General features: G+C 42.4%; 1 protein-coding gene across 5 annotated transcripts in view; it reads left to right on the top strand.

The window, feature by feature from the left end:
• Positions 1-18,907, top strand: part of GALNT13 (polypeptide N-acetylgalactosaminyltransferase 13) — a 431,117-nt gene that overhangs the window by 229,221 nt on the left and 182,989 nt on the right. For all 5 annotated transcript variants that reach the window (XM_059727376.1, XM_019480581.2, XM_059727378.1 and 2 more), the window contains one exon: positions 17,571-17,737. In XM_059727376.1, coding sequence (XP_059583359.1) covers positions 17,571-17,737 — 167 coding nt within the window. The remainder of the gene's footprint in view (positions 1-17,570; positions 17,738-18,907) is intronic.

Genomic DNA, 18,907 nt, shown 5'->3' with positions numbered 1-18,907 from the left:
TTAAAGTGTGCTTAAAACTAATTTTAGACATTAATTTATGGACAAGCAAATGGTTAAGAGCTCCAGAAAGCCACCTAAAATGAATGTGTAACAAGGTTCTATGGGTCAGACTGAAATTTGTAACCAAATCAACCTAGGTGCAATCAACCTATGGAATCATAGAAAATGAGGGTTGGAAGGGACCTTAGTAGGTCATCTAGTCCAACCTCCTGCTCAAAGCAGGGCCATCCCCGACTAGATCGTCCCAGTGAAGGCTTTGTCTAGCTGGGTTTTAAAAACTTACAGGGATGGAGATTCCACAGCCTCTCTGGGTAACCTGTTCCAGCGCTTTACTACCCCTCTAATGAGAGAGTTTTTCTAATGTCTAACCAAAACTTCCCTTGCTGCAGCTTGAGACTATTGCTCCCTATTCTGTCATCTGCCATCTAGCTCAGGGGCAGACAAAAGACTGACCTCTGAGGCACCCCATTTGGTACCAGCTGCTAGGGCTGTGCAAAACAGCACCATTCCATTTTGACTTCCATTTCAACATTTCATAGTTTCATAGTAGCTAGGGTCAGGAGGGACCTGAACAGATCATCTAGCCTGACCCCCTGCCACAGGCAGGAATGAATGCTGGGTTCACAAGACCCTAGACGGGTGATCATCCAACCTGCTCTTGAATTTGCCCAAAGTAGGGGCGAGGACCACTTCCCTGAGAAGTTGGTTCCAGATTTTGGCCACCCTAACTGTAAAATATTGCCTTCTGATCTCTAACCTAAGTCTATTCTCCATCAGCTTATTACCATTGTTCCTTGTCACCCCAGGTGGTGCTGGGGAGAAAAGAGCTCTGCCTACTTGCTGTTGATCTCCCCTGATGAGCTTGTAGGCAGCCACCAGGTCCCCCCTCAGCCTCCTCTTGCTGAGGCTGACCAGGTTCAGGTCCTTCAGTCTCTCCTCATAGGGCCTGTCCTGCTGCCCTCTCACCAAGCGGGTGGCCCTCCTCTGAACCCTCTCCAGGCTGGCCACATCCCTTTTGAAGTGCGGCACCTGAAATACTGTTTTGATTGTACAGTATTTCATTTTGAATTTTGTTTAATTTTGAAACCGCCGTTCCATTTCACTTTGTTGAAACAGTTTCACTGTTTCAACGTTTTGCCCATAGACTATAATGGAGAATGACTAAAATGCCTATAACTTTGTCATTTCTTGCCTGATTCAGATGAAACTTGCAGGGGTGGTAGCCCCTTCTGAGGCCATGAGGCCTGACAAGTTGCAGAGATAGGTGCCAGGGGTGTCTGGGAAACAGCACCTCAAAATCTTGAAAGCAGAACTTTTGTCACATGTATGTATTAAGCCACCGTGGGGTGAAAACTTCCGGCATGCTAGCCCCTGCTGAGGCCAAGAAGTTTGCCAGGTTTCAAGGAGATAGGTGCACGGGTTTCTGGGAAACTGCACCTCAAGCTGCTGACAAGCAAAACTCGTGATATGGGTGGGTGACACTGTGTGTGTGTTAAGGTGCACCCTCACTGGCGCTGGGGCATCTATACAACATGGTAGTGTGCTGTGCCCCAATGAGATCTCCTCCTCCCATACAGCGTCAATCTGGTCCACCACTTTAAATGGCAACAGGTATAAAATAACTTAGTGAGTGAGTACTAGCAGCACAGTAGCATCAGCAGCATGTCAGACAGCCAAACTGTGACAGAGCTCTTCTTTCCTCTCCTGCAGGAGCTTCTTTTCCAGCATGTCTGTTAAGGTGCACCCTTATTGTCTGACTGTGCATGTGTATGTGTGTTGGGTAGTATGCCCCAATGAGGTCTCCTTCTCCCCTACAGCCTCAGTCTGTACCCCAGCCCTCTAGCCATTTTTGTAGCCCTCTGCTGGACTCTCTCCAATTTGTCTACATCCTTTCTGTAGTGGGGGGCCCAAAACTGGACACAGTATTCAAGATGTGGCCTCACTAGTGCTGAATAGATTGGAATAATCACTTCCATCAATGTGCTGGTAACGCTCCTACTAATGCAGCCCAATGTGCTCTTAGCATTTTTGGCTACTAGGACACAGTTTTGGCTCATATTCAGCTTCTTATCCACAGTAATCCCCAGTTCCTTTTCTGCAGAGCTGCTACTTAGCCAGTTGGCCCCAACTGGTACATGGGATTGTTCTGTCCTAAGTGCCGGACTTTACATTTGTCCTTATTGAACCTCATGAGATTTCTTTTAGTCTAATCTTCCAATTTGTTGAGGTGTCTCTGAATCTTATTCCTGCCCTCCAGCGTATCTACTACTCCCCCCAGGTTGGTGTCAAATGCAAACTTGCTGAAGGTGCATTTTATCCCATCTTCCAGGGCATTGGTGAAGATATTGAACAAAAACAGCCTCAGGACTGACCCCTTGGGCACTCCACTTGATACTAGCTTCCAACTAGATATCGAGCCATTGGTTGTTCTTCGTCTTGTTGATTTCTTGCTTTGGGTTATAGATGCAGGAAGAAGAAAATATTCATGAGAGGAAACTGCTGTGATGGGGAGTCTCTTTCTCAGGTTTTGGGGGGACTGTTAAGGGACAGAGACTTTTGTTCACTGACACCTACACTGGGAGTACTGAAAAAAGGTCCTGATGTTGGCACTGGATTTATGACCCAGATACCTCTTTCTACGCAGACCCAAACCCACAGACCAACTGAAATGTCTCCATTTGATAATAAGCAATTTTTATTTGATACACAGTGACAGCAGATAAGAATAATGCAGGCAAGGCAAACAAAATAACCTCCCAGATTCTATATCTATCAGCCCTAGGACTGTCACAGAGGGAAGGTACATCTGACCAGTATGTAAGCTTCACTCTATGGTTCTTTCTTGAATGTCAGATGTCAGCAGCTTGGAGGTAGAGTGCTGAGACCCATCCCCCTGCTGCCACCCCAATGGGGTGAGTGAGATGGACTGGTTGTGTGCCTTCAGGTTCCCCTCTTGCGGTCTCTTTGCTGTTTTGAAATCCCCATTTTTGCATCCTTTCTCCCCTCCAATGACTCTTCATTCCTGGGCATCACTGATTGATTTCCCTGCGTTTTATTCTGTCCATGTTCTGTTTTGTCAGCATATTCCTTTGTTCCAACAAACCAATCACGTGCACACATCTTAATTTGGTTATTTACCTGGCCTCCTAATTTGATCTGTTCAGCAAAACCAGAAATCCCAATATCTCTACAGTTGGGCAGTGTGACCTGGCGCCAATGCTGCAAAGTCCCTTATCTCTGTTTGGGTACACTGTTCATGTTATGGATTAGTGTGGTACATGTCTTGAATTTCCCAGCCTGTTCCCAGCACAGTGTCTGCTGGCTTCATACACAGTGGGCCTTGATTGAAACTTGGTCACAAACAGGCTTTTTGACATCAATTAACCCTTCCCCTTGCCCCGGACCATTGTTTTGATGCAATATCTACTTTACCTACATCCCAATTCCCAAAAGCAAACCTCTAAATATCATTTTCCCGCCATCACTGAGATGAGGGCCTACTGAATTTCTGGTACAGCAGCTCCTTCAGTGTGATACTATTAACAAAGAAAGTACTTCCCTTTAGTTTCAACTTCCCTTGCTTGAGTACTTCACAGTCCCTTACAAGTTTCTCCATATTGGTGCCTTGTTGAACAGCTACTGCCTACTTAGGATATGTCTTCTGAATCCCAGCGTCCTCTCTCAGGTGCCAGCCTTGTCAGTTTATGGACTTGTTAGAAAACACCAACACCACCCTAAACGAGTAACAAAGAACCCTGCTCCTCAGGGAGAAACTACTTTTTTTTTGGTCCCAGCAGGGGAAACAGAGTGTGGGTGCCATCATTTTTCAGAAATCATATGTCCTATAATGAATAAGATAGATAAAGAGAATAACTTGTTCTTTGAATAATCCATTTTCCTATAGACATGGCAAGAACCTACGTTCTTCAGGAATATAGTTTAGATGGCAGCGCTACCCATTATTCATATAAATTTTTACAATTATGAATGAATTAACTGGAATTTTGAAAGTTTTAGTACATATTTTACGGTGGACAATAAATTTAATATATCTTAAATACAGGAAGCATGCAAACGACCAATATTTTTTATTTTTGGCTTTTAATAACTTGCTGTACAATGATTAAAAATAATAATGAAATACCAGGGAAATATGACAAGTTGTAAAAACTACACACATTTAACACACTTCACGTTTGGTCCTAAATGTATCATATCTAAACCAACTACATAATAAATTGTCCATAGGCATATATTTTATCATCTCATCTCAGAGGTATATTTTCTCATCTCAGAGCATTTTGCTTTCCTTCATGTGTGATCTAAGGTCTTCAGCTGTTTCATTGAAAACATCAATACAGTTCTGAAAGGGATAAAAATCACAATGTGACAGTGTACTTTTACATAATTTTCACATAGCCAAAGGGAAAGATGGTAGATAGGTATACCATCCCACTCTGTTTCCATGTTATTGATCTTGAAAAATGTTTTTTCCTTGCATTTAAACAGCTGTATTTACCTCACATGTATTCATGAAGCAACACCTGACAACTACATGAGCACAAGTTCTAGGAAAGTGTTTCAAACATTAGTATATTTCTATACAAGCAGAATGGATTATAAAAGACCTGGGGATGGCAGAGAGTGTTTTCTTGTGTTTATAATTATGGTATAAATAGCAGCAGACTTATTTATCACTCCTTTGATGTGTGGCATCTCTGAAATAAGAAAAAAATGTTAATCCTTTAATAGCTTCAGTAATATAAAGTGAAAGATCTTTAATTTCCACACATTTATAAATAGTATCAAGTGAGTAAAATGTCATTAATTCAAGTGATAGGCTGTTTAGAATTAGGACACTGTTAAAGGTGAACTGCGAAGATGAAATAAAAATTAGGTTAATCCTTAGGCTATAGAAGGTGTTCAGCACTGTAGAGCCCCATGAGCATTGAAACTCCACCTAGTCCTATAGGATGACTTCTACCAAATTACTTCTGAGTTCTTGTAAGAAAGATATTCCCTTACTGAAAGACAAGTAGCATTCAAAGCTCCAGGTTTCCACTTGCTTATAGTACACCTTCCTGAAATTATTTTTCCCTCCACTTAAAATGCTTATTAGTAATGATTTCCTTTAATTTATTTTGTGTCACCCAAGACATTATTGGAATTATGGGTTGCATTCAGGGGCAGATCCAGAGAAGGTGTGGTGGTAGCACATCTCCTTTGGCTTTGTGGCACACTAGCTGGTTAGCATGGCTCCTTGCCACATTGGTGTGGCTCTGGGACTTAGGCAATGAATGCTGCCCCTGCTCATCTGGTGTGCTTGAAGAGTTCACTGTGGATGTGATACACAACCACAGGAGTGATTAGCTGAGTTCATTGAGTGTACACTACACAACTGAAAGGGGTGGGGCCACAGTCCTCAACCCCTCCATCTGGACCTACCCATGGCTGCATTATAGTATAGTAAGTGCTATAAGGTGTTAGTAACTGAAATACCAACTCACCAAAAAGACGAAAAAAGGAACATTTGGGAAATATGTTGCCATTTATGGTTCTCTTCCAGTAAACATTTGCCAGCTATTAGACCTTGACAATAATAATCTGTCCTTGGCTACTAGAGAATTTGGATGTGGTACACGTTGGAAAATATCCCTTTATTTCAGCTGAGTGACAGAAAATGACAGTGTTCATTCCAGAACAACAGATCATCATGTCTGAAAAACACTGGAGCATATGAATGCATGCCTCATTTGTCTGCTGACTTTTTACTACTGGGGTAAAAACATGGATTTGGGGATATTTTAAAGAATGGATTTGGGATGCTGCTGCAGCAGTCCAGCTGGCACAAGGAGTAGTGTCCCCAGGTACCAAATGGCCGAGCCCCAGAAGCTCTAGAGAGCGAGTAGCCCTGAGCTGCTTGCCAGGGCAGCTTTTTGTACAGATGGGGTCAGGTCAGGGCAGCTTTTTATACTGCTGGGGACAGCACAGGTGCTGGCCTCAGGCTCTAGCTCCCCCTGGCTGCAGATCCGGGAGGAGCCAGGCAGGGCTATTTTGCCCCAAGTGGCACAATTTGTTCCATAATGAAGTGCATGTCCGAGCACGTGCACTGAGGCAAAAAGCCCTGGCACAAATTTGCACTGCTTCTATTTGAGTTGCTGCAAGCGCACGTACTAACGTGTGGATGCACCCTATGGGATGCATCACAGGACTTGCAAGCAGATACTAAATAGTGACTGGCTAAGCTGCAGTACTTCAGCAAATGACCTGGAAGTTCAGAGGACTGCAAGCTGAAAATGAGCCGACAATGTAACATTGTAAAATAAGATAATAATATACTGGGTTGTATTAACAGAAGTGTTTGCAAATCATAGAAAATGATTCTTCCATTCTGTTCATCACTGTGGAGGCTTCACATTGAGTAATGTGTCTTGTTTTGGGTACTACACTTCAAGAAAGACTCAAACAAATTGGAAAGAACCCAGAGGAGAGTAACAAATATGAATGTATAGCTCAAAAATGTGACAAACTGAAAGGTTGGAATTGGGATTATTTAATCTGGAGAAGCGAAAATTGAGGGTTGATTTGATAAATCCTTCAAATATTACCACTCTCTTTAGAACAACTTATATATAAATTGTCCTTGCCCACTTTATTTGTTGTTGAACTTAAATAATGGGTGTAAATTGAAATAAGAAAGATTTTTATAGATGTTATTAAGAATTTCCTAACTATGAGGACAACTCAATACTGTAACAAATTGCTAAGAGAGGTTGTGGAATCTTTATCCTTGGAACTGCAGATAAGACAAATGTTTGTTTGGGATGGTTTTTAAGAGATGGTTACACCTTAGCCAGGAGATGGACTAGGTCCCTTCCACCCTATTTTTCTATTATTTTTTGGGAAAAAACTGAACTGTTCATCTTCCATATTTTCATCAGATGTTCCCTAACAAAATGGGAATGCTGGAAGGAAGGGCAGGAAGCACACACTTAGTCACAGTTTGCTCTTGCCACTGATGTAATTGTGGACGGCTTGCTTCCTCTTGGCAAGCTGCTGTATTAGCTTTTTCTGCCTATGGTTGTTTTCTTAGGCTCTTTCTAAATGGAGGAAGATATAAAGGCAATGAAGGAAATTTACTGCAATGCTAAAAACAGTTGGATTTCTGCTGAGATATATTCTATGGGTGTTTGAAAAAGTGCTTGCCACATTGTTTCCTTGGAATATTTATTGTTTTTCTTATATAAACAGCCAGCTGCTAGAATCAACACATTGGCCTAAAAATGTGTGTTTGTTTAATAACATGTTTGGGATTGTTTTTGCTTGGTTTTAGTTTCTGAACTTTTATGTTTCACTCAAGTCAAATTTGCAAGTTTCTCCCTGCAGCCATGACAGCAAGAAATTCCTGGTCTTATTTTTTTTAGTGAAAACAAGATTGCATAAAATGCTCAGTTATTTGTGGGTTATAACTGGCAAGCTGATGCCCCTTTTTTACTCCTTTTAATTTCCTCTCTGCTTCAGAGGAGAGCAATTACGAGTTCATTTGTAATCTAGTAAACTAAAAATTTCTTGGGGTGCTTTAATGACTGCAGTGACATTTGATGATACATGATGATTTTAAACAATGATTTTGACAAAGTACCAGCATTTATGACTTTTATTGAAATCTAGCATCCTAACTTAAATAATTTAAGGATTTTTAATAGTTTCTGGTAAACAGATTAGATGCCAATGATGAATCTCAGCATATTACTTGTTGCACTTGAGTCTATAGAAGAGGTCCCAAATGAAACACAATAATCTTTACAGACAAGATAATCATACAAGGTTGTTGGTTAAGAAACTATTGAGACACGTGATGAATAGTCTTCCACTATAAGCCGAGATGAATATGAATAAGGAGAGAAATAAAGACATAACTTATTTTATGGTACATTAGTTAATGTTGCAGGGTAGTGGTTGTAGCCATGTTAGTCTAAAGATATAGACTGGCAAGGTACTTTGGGTAGATGTGATATCATTTGTCAACAGCGACATACTTTCTAAGCCTGTACAAGAAACACAACATTATTCCCAGAGGCCTGAACATCTACAATCTTCTGACTACCACACACAACTACAAATATGCTTTACAACTATGCAGGAGAACTTCAGAAAAAAAAAACAAAACTTAGAAATCATTTCCTTTACATAACCTATTCCAAAAGAAATAAACTCTAGAAGGAAAACACCACATGCTACAACAACATAAGAGAGATAAATTTTCCTAAACATTATACAATGTATACAAAAAGACTACCAAAGATTTGTTACAACATCTGTCCAACACAAAAGAAGATATGGAACCAATTACTACAGGAACAACTTTCCCAGCCTAAAAACAACCCTCAGAGAAACAACACTAATACAGTAAAACACTCCAACCCTCAAACCTGATGAATTGGAAGGAACCAATCAACCCTTAAATATTATTACTCTTTCTATGCATATGCTTACCAAAGCTAAAAAAAAATCTGTCTTCTCCAACGGCCTTAATTTCTGGCCAGATAAATACCCAAATAAGATTCTACAATGTAGAGAACTAGAAGAATTTTTCTGATGCCTCCATCTGAAAGAATATTTCCAAAACCAAAACGAATCCATTTTCAACATTACTTCACCCTGTGACAACATTGATGAAAATATTAACTCCATAAAATCAAAAACCCCTCAGATTGGACACCTTACCATGGACAAAGTTCAAACCTCGACCGCTATATCGACTGCTTCAGAGAAAGAATGAACAATGAGACACTGAACAACAAACATGTGACAGGAGGCGAACTCCCAGGCCCGATCACAGTGCCGGCCCACCCACCTGTCTTTGGGCAAGCTGCCTGCCTTCCTCACCTGCCACACCTTGTTGTTAAATAATTAGGATGTTAACTAGCCAGAAGGATGCCCCTTCTGTGCCCCATTAGAGCCCCAGGATTCACCTCTGCCAGATCTACTCAGGGGCTTGCCTAGCCCCTGGGTAGGCCTACCAACAATAAGCCCCATTCCAGGCTGGATCTAGTTCTTTCTATGCCCACTGCCTTTCCCTGTGGCTTCAGACCCCACTGGGCCTCTAGGAACCTCCTACCATCTCCATAGTTCCTCCCTTACCACCAAGATGTTCCATGAGCAACAGTGCAGCCAGGTGTTTTTGCAACCTGCTGCCCCAGCCCTGAGAGAGAGGATCTTGAAATGGCCACCTCATCAGGGCTGGCCTGCACCTGTCTGCTCTCCTCCTTAAAGTGGTAGACACCAAAGGTGCTCTGGCACCCACTTTCCTCCCACTTAAAATGATTCCTGGGGAAGGTTTTCCCTGCTGCTCACAAAGCAGGCTCCCTCACAGCATGCAACAGCCTTTAACTGGCAAGCACCCTATTGGTGTTTTGCCACACACCCCATTGGTGCTCCGCCACACACCTTCCTTCTTAAAGTGACTGCCCAGAGGTATGTCTCAGCTGTTCTCCATGCAGGCACTTCTCCAGCCTGCTGCAGCCCATACTAAGTGGCAAACATCCCAGTTGTGCTCCACCACAAACACCATTATAAAAACCTCTCCCTCTCAGAAAGGTGGGCCATAGAATCTCTAAGATCTAACCACCAACTAGTAATACAGCCAGCAGATAAAGGAGCTATAGCTATCCTTAACCATGAAGACTACATAAAAAAGCCAACAGAAAAAAACTCTATGACACTACCTACTATAAAAAACTAAAGGAGGATCCAACTCCTCTTTTCACCTGAAAATTCAAACCCACCATCACATCATTTCCATCTGAACTACAAGAAAAACTTCAGACTCTGATCCCTCACTACCCAATCCAGGGACAGTTTACATGCTCCCGAAAATCCACAAACAAGGATCCCAATAGACCTATATTTTCTAACCATGGAACCCTAACTGAAGAAACATCAGGTTTCATCAAATCCATCCTAAGATCTCTTGTCATGTCACCCAAAGACTGGGTTTTATCCAAGACACAAAAGACTTTCTGCAAAGACTCAAAAAGATAGATCATCTTCCCAGCAATATCCTCCTAGCCACCATGAATGTCACCTGCTTATATACTAACATCCCACACCAGGATGGCACCCAAGCCTGCCTCACATATCTACAAGAGCAAGATTACAACTCAGAATACCGACCTCAAGATATTATTGAACTTACAAACTATATCCTCACACACAACAACTTGAATGCCTGAAGAAGGATGTTGTGCCTGAAAGCATGCAAAGAACTTTTTCCAACTATTTAGTTGGTCTAATAAAAGATACATCACAGCTGCCCAGAAGGAGTCTTGCCTGCCATTAACTAATGTTGAATTCTAGTGGAAAATCTGAAGTGGTGTATATATAACTGCTGTATTATTCATAGATTTTAAGGCCAACATTATGATAATCTAGACTGACCTTCTTTGTAGCACAGGCCAAAGGTTCTTACCAAATAATTTCTGTATGAAGCTTGCAACTACTGTTTGATGCATAGCATGTCATTTAGGAACATAATAACAGTAATTAAGAGTGAAGGAGTTTATTATGAACCCGGCAAATACTAGATAATGATGAAAACTGAATAGGAAAGAATGGGATATTGACTGTAAAATAAACTGTAATGAGAAGGTAGAAGAGAAAAAACATGCATTTTGTTCTTATTGCCTTTGTCATTACAGCAGCCTGGTGAAATATTTGGATATTTGAGTCGGGACATCTTATTTTAAATTAAGTTTTATTTCAGACTGTTCTTGACCAAACCTGATTTTAAATTTAAAAGTCAATCATAAGCACTGAAAAAATACAGACCAAAAAAAAGCACTTGTGCAATCATGACACATGTAACATGATACATATGTATCCTTGTCCATTGTTCTTGGTAAGCAGCTACACAGTTAAAGTTGTATTGAGTTTTGCACTAAAATTTATTTCACATTTCACTGACTGAATATACATACCAGGTATGGGGCAATAATGCTTCAAAGGACAATGGGAAGTAATTCATTTTTAAGAGGGCATTTACTAATTTTTGCAAATGAAACAAAACCCACCTGGTTTGAGAGGAGTCTTAGGCCATTGTAACAGGGTGCCATCCCCAGGGGTGGTCAAGAACCCCTGGAGGCACCCCAGAGTCCTCTGTTTCCAGAAGCAAATTGAAATAAAGTCTCCCTTTCACTCGCCTGCCATATTTTGATGTTCCTTTGGGTTCTCAAAAGGGAGGCTGCCCCAGTGGCTTCCCAGATCAGGGCTTCACTCCCAAGCACACGCAGAGGTGAGGAGCTCCTGCCTTAAGGGCTAATTGCACTGCTCCATACCATCCCTGCACTGTGCCCCATGCCTCACAGATGTTACATGGATGTTGTTCCCTCTGTTGGGGTCTCAACCTACTTGGCCTTGACCCCCTTAATCTGGCTAGGCCTTCTAGCCTAGGCTCACTGTGCTGAACCTGGTTCCGAGGCACTAGCTCAACCCAGTCTGTTCTGGTCACCAGGCCCTGGCCTCTGTCTGCTGCGCCGCACTGGCGCCGGGCTCTAGGCATTGTGTAGCTGCATCCCTCTGGTGCTGGGCCCCCTGGTCCTATGTGGTTATGCCCCTTGGGCACCAGGCTCTTGTGCCCTTGCCCAGTTGTGCCCCTCTGGGCACTAATGAGGCCTCTGCCTCCCCTTATAGCCTCATCCCATACCACCAGTTTTAAAAGTACAAGATAAATGGGCTAACAAAAAGGAGAAACAAAAATAATAAAGGCAGCGTGCCTGCTTACCCCATGTCTTTTCCTCTCTTGGTCACTCTGTCTAGTGCTTTGGCTTGCAGAGCTGGTTTCCAGTTCCCTGGGGCACTCAGGAGCCCATATTTTGTCACAGCCTGAGCTGGCTTCCCCAAATAGCTCAGCCCAGGGCTTATATAGTTCTGGCAGTCATGTGACAGCCCCCAGTCAGCTGACTGGCCTCTGAGCTACCCTTAACCCCTACTCTGCTGGCAGACTGGGCTCTGAAGAATCTGGCCTTAAAGGGGCCACCCTGCTTTCTAGTAACAGGGCTAGGATTCCCTGTTGCAGCCATATAGAGGCATTCTGTTTTTTTCTGGGAGTGTCATTACTCTGCCAGAAGTCACAAGTGTATTCATAAAGTACTTCTAACATTTTTATTCCAGAGCAAAATGGCAGCTCTGAGAGAAAAATAACTTGGAAACCACCAAAGTTAAATGGTCTGTACACTTTCCCTTCTGAGACAAGGTGCAGCACAGGCCTCTAGCACCCCAGGGTACTTTGCTCCGAGTCTCATCTACCCTCTCTTACCCCTGAGAGACACCGGGCCTGTCTACATGTGCGTTAACGTACTTTAGTTCATTGTAGCTCTATTGTGAGTTACTAGAAAAATGCACATTAGCCTGTCTTAATGCACACTAACTAATGAACATGGGGTGCCTATATACCTGCATCGAGGCTGTTCCACTGCACTGTAATTACAGCGCATCAGAGCAGACTCAATTGAGTCTGCTTGAGCATGGTAATTACCAAGCTCCATCAGATTCCAGTGTCACGTGCATCAGCATCTCCATGCTGAAAAATGGTGGTAGGGGCATTTTAAAGCTTGTTTGACGAGCTTTAGTTAAAATGCCCTGTGGCAAGGCACTGTGTGTGCCTGCCACTTTAAGGGCCTGGAGCTGGCAGCCACCAGGTGCCTGATGAGGGCAGCCATTCTGGAGGCAAGGGCTGCCTATATAAACAGGGCAGTTTGGCTGCTGGAGGCCAGGCAGCAACATTGCCTGGCTGGAGGGCTGCTGAGAACAATCTGGAGGTAAGGGAAGAGCTGTAGGGGATGGATAGGAGGCTCCTGGTCCTGGGCATGACCTAAAACTGCACCCTGCCGGGAGTGGGTGGTCTGGTGGGGCTCTCAGTGGCGCGGGAGCCCACAGGAAATGCCAGGCCAGTTACCACCTCGGTGGAAGGCGGGTCGGGGCGCCTTAACCCCTTGCCCCCACCACCGGGTGGGTAACCCTGTGTTTGTTTGAGGGGCCCAGAGGGCAGACCCTGGGAGAAAGTGAGGGGCTTGAGACCCAACGCGGACAAGAGAGTACCCTCGACTGGCCCATGCTGGGGCCAGAGCCAGGAGGGTCAAAAGGGCCAGGGGCCCACCGCGAGGGATGCCCAAGAGCCAGGGGCCTGGGGTCCCGACTGGCCTGGAGGTGGGCCAGGGCTGGTAGCCGAAGGTCCTGGGGGGACCACATCCGAGAGGGGAAAATGGCTTCGGGGGGCTAGGTAGCCCAGATGAAGGCGGAGAGGCCGCCTGATTGGAGGGATCATAGAGGGGTCCTGTTTGGATGATTCTGGGGCCCAGCGTGGGGCCGGTGAGGATATGAACAGCAAGATGCCATCTGTGAGGCTTGGGCTGCGGTATTGGGGATGATAGGACCCGCAGAGAGCGCCCCCTGGCATCGGGGCACTAAAATGGGCAGCCTCCCGCTTGAATGACATCTGTAAATGAATCAATTAACACCAAGGCATGGCGGGCGAGAAGGCAGGCAGTTGGCCCAAGAACAGGTGGGCGGGCCACGGAGATCGGCCCCAAGGAGGCCCCCTGTTACATGCCCCCACCGCTATTTTTCAATGCAGAGATGCTGGTACATGGGATGCTCTGGGCACTTTAATGTGAGCGGGTCTTGGAGCCACTCTCATTGAAGTGCTTCCCTGCCTCTCGGAGCATGTGTATAAACACCCACGGGGCTCCCATGCACGTGTAGGGAGCCTGCTCCAACACGCTGGAAATCTAGCACATTGGAACAGACTCAACTAATCAAGTCTGCTGGAGGACAGAAATTAACACGCTGTGGCAGACTCTAGCATTATGTCTTCCCCACCACTTCCCTGGGAAGTTGGTTCGAGATTTTGGCCACCCTAACTGTAAAATATTGCCTTCTGATCTCTAACCTAAAACTTACTCTCCATCAGGAACAATGGTAATAAACTGATGGAGAATAGGCTTAGGTTAGAGATCAGAAGGCAATATTTTACAGTTAGGGTAGCCAAAATCTGGATTGTCAAAAATACCTTGAGCAAATTCAAGAGGAGGTTGGATGATCATCTGTCTGGGGTCTTGTGACCCCAGCATTCATTCCTGCCTGTGGCAGGGGGTTCGGCTAGATGATCTGTTCAGGTCCCTCCTGACCCTAGCTACTGTGAAACTATGTACCAGCATTCCTGTGCTGAAAAATGGTGGCAGGGTGCTTTCAACTAAAGCTTGTTCGATGAGCTTTAGTTTGAAGTGCCCCACCACCATTTTTCAGCACAGAGATACTAATGCACATGACACTCACGTGCTTTTAATTAGCGCAGCTCGCTAATTAAAGTACCTCCCCTGCCCCCCACACCTCCCTTTTGGCAAGAATAAAGGAGGACAGGTAAGGACTTGAGATTTTATGTTCTGCTCCATTGCACCATGGGAAGGCGTGCTATGCTGCTCAAGTTAAGGGTCTCATTATGGTTTCATTATGACCCTGTATTTTCAGTGTGCTTATGCCTTAGCTTGAAAAAAAAATGTCCATGGTTTTTAACTGACACATGTATGTTAGCTTATTATAATACACGTTAACTAAAAAGCATGTTTTTAAAGTTATGCTTTAATGCACATTAAAAGAGACAAATGTACGTTAAAGTGCACATGTAGACACACCCAGTGTTGTTTTACTGCTCCAGCTGAGCAGGAGGAAAACATGCCCCCTTCGTAATCCCCACAGTTTGCTGGAGGGAGACACAGGCTGACCCTGAGCAGCCTAGGTTAGTTGATCAGGGCTTCTCTGTGCACTGCTGCCATCTATCTCCAGGCAGATTAAGGGGGCCTATGGAGCAGACTGAGATGTGGCTAGGGGTACCCCTAGCTACACAGTGTCAGCATCACAGCTTCCTTGATCTTTAGGGACTTGGCTTTCAGATGTCTCCAGGTAAGTTTCCCTACCAGGAAAACAAACCCAGAAGAATTCTCCTGGATCATTTGAATGTGTATATTTAGTCTTAGAGTCCTGTTTCTTGGGGTACTCTAGTTGAACAATCAATATAATTTAAAGTGATATCCAGTAAAGCCATCTTTCCTATAAACTCTGTAAATCTAAATCATAATACATGCCTCACTGTGGTCAATTAGACCCCAGAAATGGTTGAGAAATGCACAGTGGTGCTGCTTTTCCTTTCTCCTTGGAGTTTAGAGTTCATTAAAGAAATGAATAGCTGGCTGTTCTACGATCATGTAATTTTACTGTTTTTTTCACAGATTGCTCTCCAAAATTATATGAGGCGGTAAAATCCACAAAGAACAATTTCAAACCCAAATGAGCTTAGCATGATTCTTGCTGGATGAGACAGAAGGAAAGTCCTTTGTGGCTCGTTCAATAGAAGGCTTATTTATAAACCACTAGGGTCTCAATTTTACTCTCCAACAATAATGAACAACTATGGAGATATATGCAGCAATCAGATTTTTTTTTCCATAAAGTTGGGGTACCAATTTGCATACTGCAGACTATAACTGAAACATGGAAACCAGAGGAATTTTCTGTACTTCTTTTCTGGAGATATGTAGGCTGTTATGATTTTTAATTTGTATGGTTTGTTATGCCATTGAACAAAATATATATTTTTAAATGTTTAGAAAGATTATGTTTAAGGATGCTACTGGGGAGGTATTGTTGATGGACCATTTGATGTTTCTTTACTGCCTTTTACTGCCATTATCCTAATTCCTATATTCCTACATTTGGATGGACTGACTAGCCAAGCATTACTGTTAGGGAAGTACTGCAATATGTGGTTTTGAATGTATTCCTTCACTTTGGCTTGTGAATTCTAAAATTATATGGACCAGATGCATTCCTATGGTTAGAGTGTGCAGGGTGACTAAATATCATTAGGTAACTAATATGTAGAGCAAATATTACAATCAAAATATTTAAAGAAGAGTATGTTACGCTTTAAAGAGCAGACTACAGATGTGAATATGTGACATGTACCTTATCTATCATAAAGCTCACTACCATGCGTAGACCTCTATTGAACAAAACATTGAACCCTTATGTACAGTTATGTATGTGTTTTAGTGGTTTTGATTTCACATTGATAGCCATGGAATATATGGAGGCATCAAATGAGCAATTGGTTCAGTTGAGAAGAAAGCCACTCTGCTGAAAGACTTAAACAGAAATGTCATTACTGATCAACAAAAATAACTTGAGTATTGGATTGAATACTGTGCAATTATATATACTCCAGTGAAACTGAAATTAAACGCAAATAGTCAAAGGATTACCACAGTTAGAAGTTATGATGGATTTGGACAACAAGGTTATGTCAGAAGATTTGCAGGAAGTCATTATAAATCAATTCCTGGGAACAAGGCATCCAGCAATGACTGTTTGCCTGCTGAAATCTACAGATGCACCAAGATGAATTGCTTCAAAAGCTTCATGAAGTTATACTTTTCTGTTGGAAAGAGGAAGCAGCACCACAAGATTTCAAAGATGCTTGGTTTGTACAATTAAACAAAAACAAAGTGGATAGAAGTGACTGTGACAACTGTCTCTCTGTTGAACATCATCAGAAAATTTGTCACTCGCATCATGCTCCAAAGGCTGCAATCTAGGTGAAAGAATCTATTCTGAAAGTCAGGAGTTTTTCACTCGGGACACTCCACTACTGTGATATTTTCAGTGAAGCAACAGCAAGAGAAGCGTAGAGAAAAACAAATACCATTGTATATAGCCATACAAAAAACTACAACTCTGGGTTCCAAAATTATACCTTTTATTAGACCAACTGGCTATTGTACATAGCCTTCATCTGTCTGACAAAGGCCTTCAATACAATGGACAGGGTGTTTTTACGTTCCTGAAGAAACTGGTTGTCCCTCCAAACTGTTGAACATCATTCACTCATTACACACTATTACCAGATGAACTTACTCTATATCACATATAGAGTGATATAACTCTGGAAAACTATTTTTTCCTTACATTTTGCCTTCTAAAAATTAGGTGCGTGTTTTATATGAGGGTGAGTGGTACATGACAAATAAAACAATTTAGTTGTTGTGTTTTCATTCTAAGAAATCCTAACAGCTGGAAGGTTTAAAAAATTAGTCCTGTTTTATCCAAACCACAGAGGTTGGGAGGAATCCTGATTAATGGGTTGATGCTTTGCTTCTAACTTATACGTGCGTTGTATTCTTTCTTGGATGTAAAAACTAATTTTCCATTTGGTAGATCCAGCAACTTCTCATATGTAGCTTCTAAGTATTGATTTCTGAGTATACTAAGAAACAGCTGGCAGGAGACTAAATGGTTCTGAAAGAGGCAAAACTGGGAAACAGCTTTTTTCGTGATGTCTTTTCTAGCAGGAATATAGTATTCACTGTGCTTATGAGTCTAGTAATTTGGGACTCTTGAAATTAATGTCCAGCTGAATTGTGTGTTGTCCAGTGATATTGGGGCCTGGCTTCCAGTGATGTGATGGTGGTGGTGAATGACTTTATTAGAAGATTAACCTTCTTTTCTCTTTTTGGCAGATGCAAGCCAAAAGTCTACCCTGATGAGCTCCCAAATACAAGTGTCGTTATAGTGTTTCATAATGAAGCCTGGAGTACTTTGCTTCGGACTGTTTACAGTGTTATAAATCGGTCACCGCATCATTTACTTTCTGAGGTCATCTTGGTAGATGATGCCAGTGAAAGAGGTAAGCCTCTTGTGCTAATTTATCAAGGGCAGTTGCTGATAATATGAAAGACATTTAAATTGAACATATTTTGTTACTGTCACATTTAAGAATCCTATAGCAGGAGTTGTTCAAGTCAGTGGCATTTAACCATTGATAAACCCAACTCTAAGCAAGGATGCCTGTGATTGTTACTTCATTCAGAGGTAGTTGGAGTGAGAAAAAAGGTACTTTTTAGTGACCTTGGACAAATGGTCATAACAAATATTTTAATGTATCTGGGGAAGTGCTAAACTGTACACGTTCCTAAAGTAATAATTGAAAAACTGTCTGGTATCATATCTATTACCAGAGCTGTTATCCAGATTTTGTGAGTTCATTTTTTGCATCAGTTAATTATAAGCTGCACACTGATTTTATTATCTCATATTGTTGTTGACGAATGCAGGTAAGAATGTGGTGTTACGTGTCTTTGCCATTCATTGTTCTTTCCAAAAGGGAAATAGCTTACTCCTGAGGTTCAAACCTTTTAGAATGCAAGAAGCTGATGCAGTTTCTTTCTATTACTTGTACGATAAATAATTATTGAGGTTTTAATTTCTTTGGGGCCTGATTTCTTGTAGGAGCATTTCTTTATAGAGAAAACAGCTTTTAGTCACAGAAACTGCCTCTGACATTATTAACTTTCTCTTTTCCTTACAAAATGCCAAAAATGTAATATCCAAGATGAAATTAGTGAAAAGCCAAAAATATTATTTGGAATTGCATGCATTTTTAAATGTTCACACTGTCTTGCACCTTATATAATGTGTAAGCTATCTAATGCTGAATACAAAAGAATGCAGCAGCTAGTTAATTCAGGCATAGCAGTACCTCTCATAATTGTGCAAGCAGCTGGAATTGGCTCTGGGTTTACTTCTATACAGCTGCCGGATATAGGGGACTAACACCCCTCTACATATTACAGGTATTGCACAATTAACTGGTTAATTACACAATTACCTGGAGACAAGCTATATGTACAAAGTAGCTATTGCACAATAATATGTTCCAACCAACTATAAATTTAGACCTTGAAAAATTGTACTAACTTTATAGCTGGTTGCTGTTGGGCTTTAATTTGCACATGCAGCAGGGTCTCTCCACAAGGGTGCTCTATACCCAATGAAACACCACTCACACCCCACCAGG

This window comes from Alligator mississippiensis, chromosome 4 (assembly GCF_030867095.1).
Source record: "Alligator mississippiensis isolate rAllMis1 chromosome 4, rAllMis1, whole genome shotgun sequence".
Lineage (NCBI taxonomy): Eukaryota > Metazoa > Chordata > Crocodylia > Alligatoridae > Alligator > Alligator mississippiensis.
Note: the sequence above shows the minus strand (reverse complement) of the source record. Positions and strands in the feature narration are given on the sequence as shown.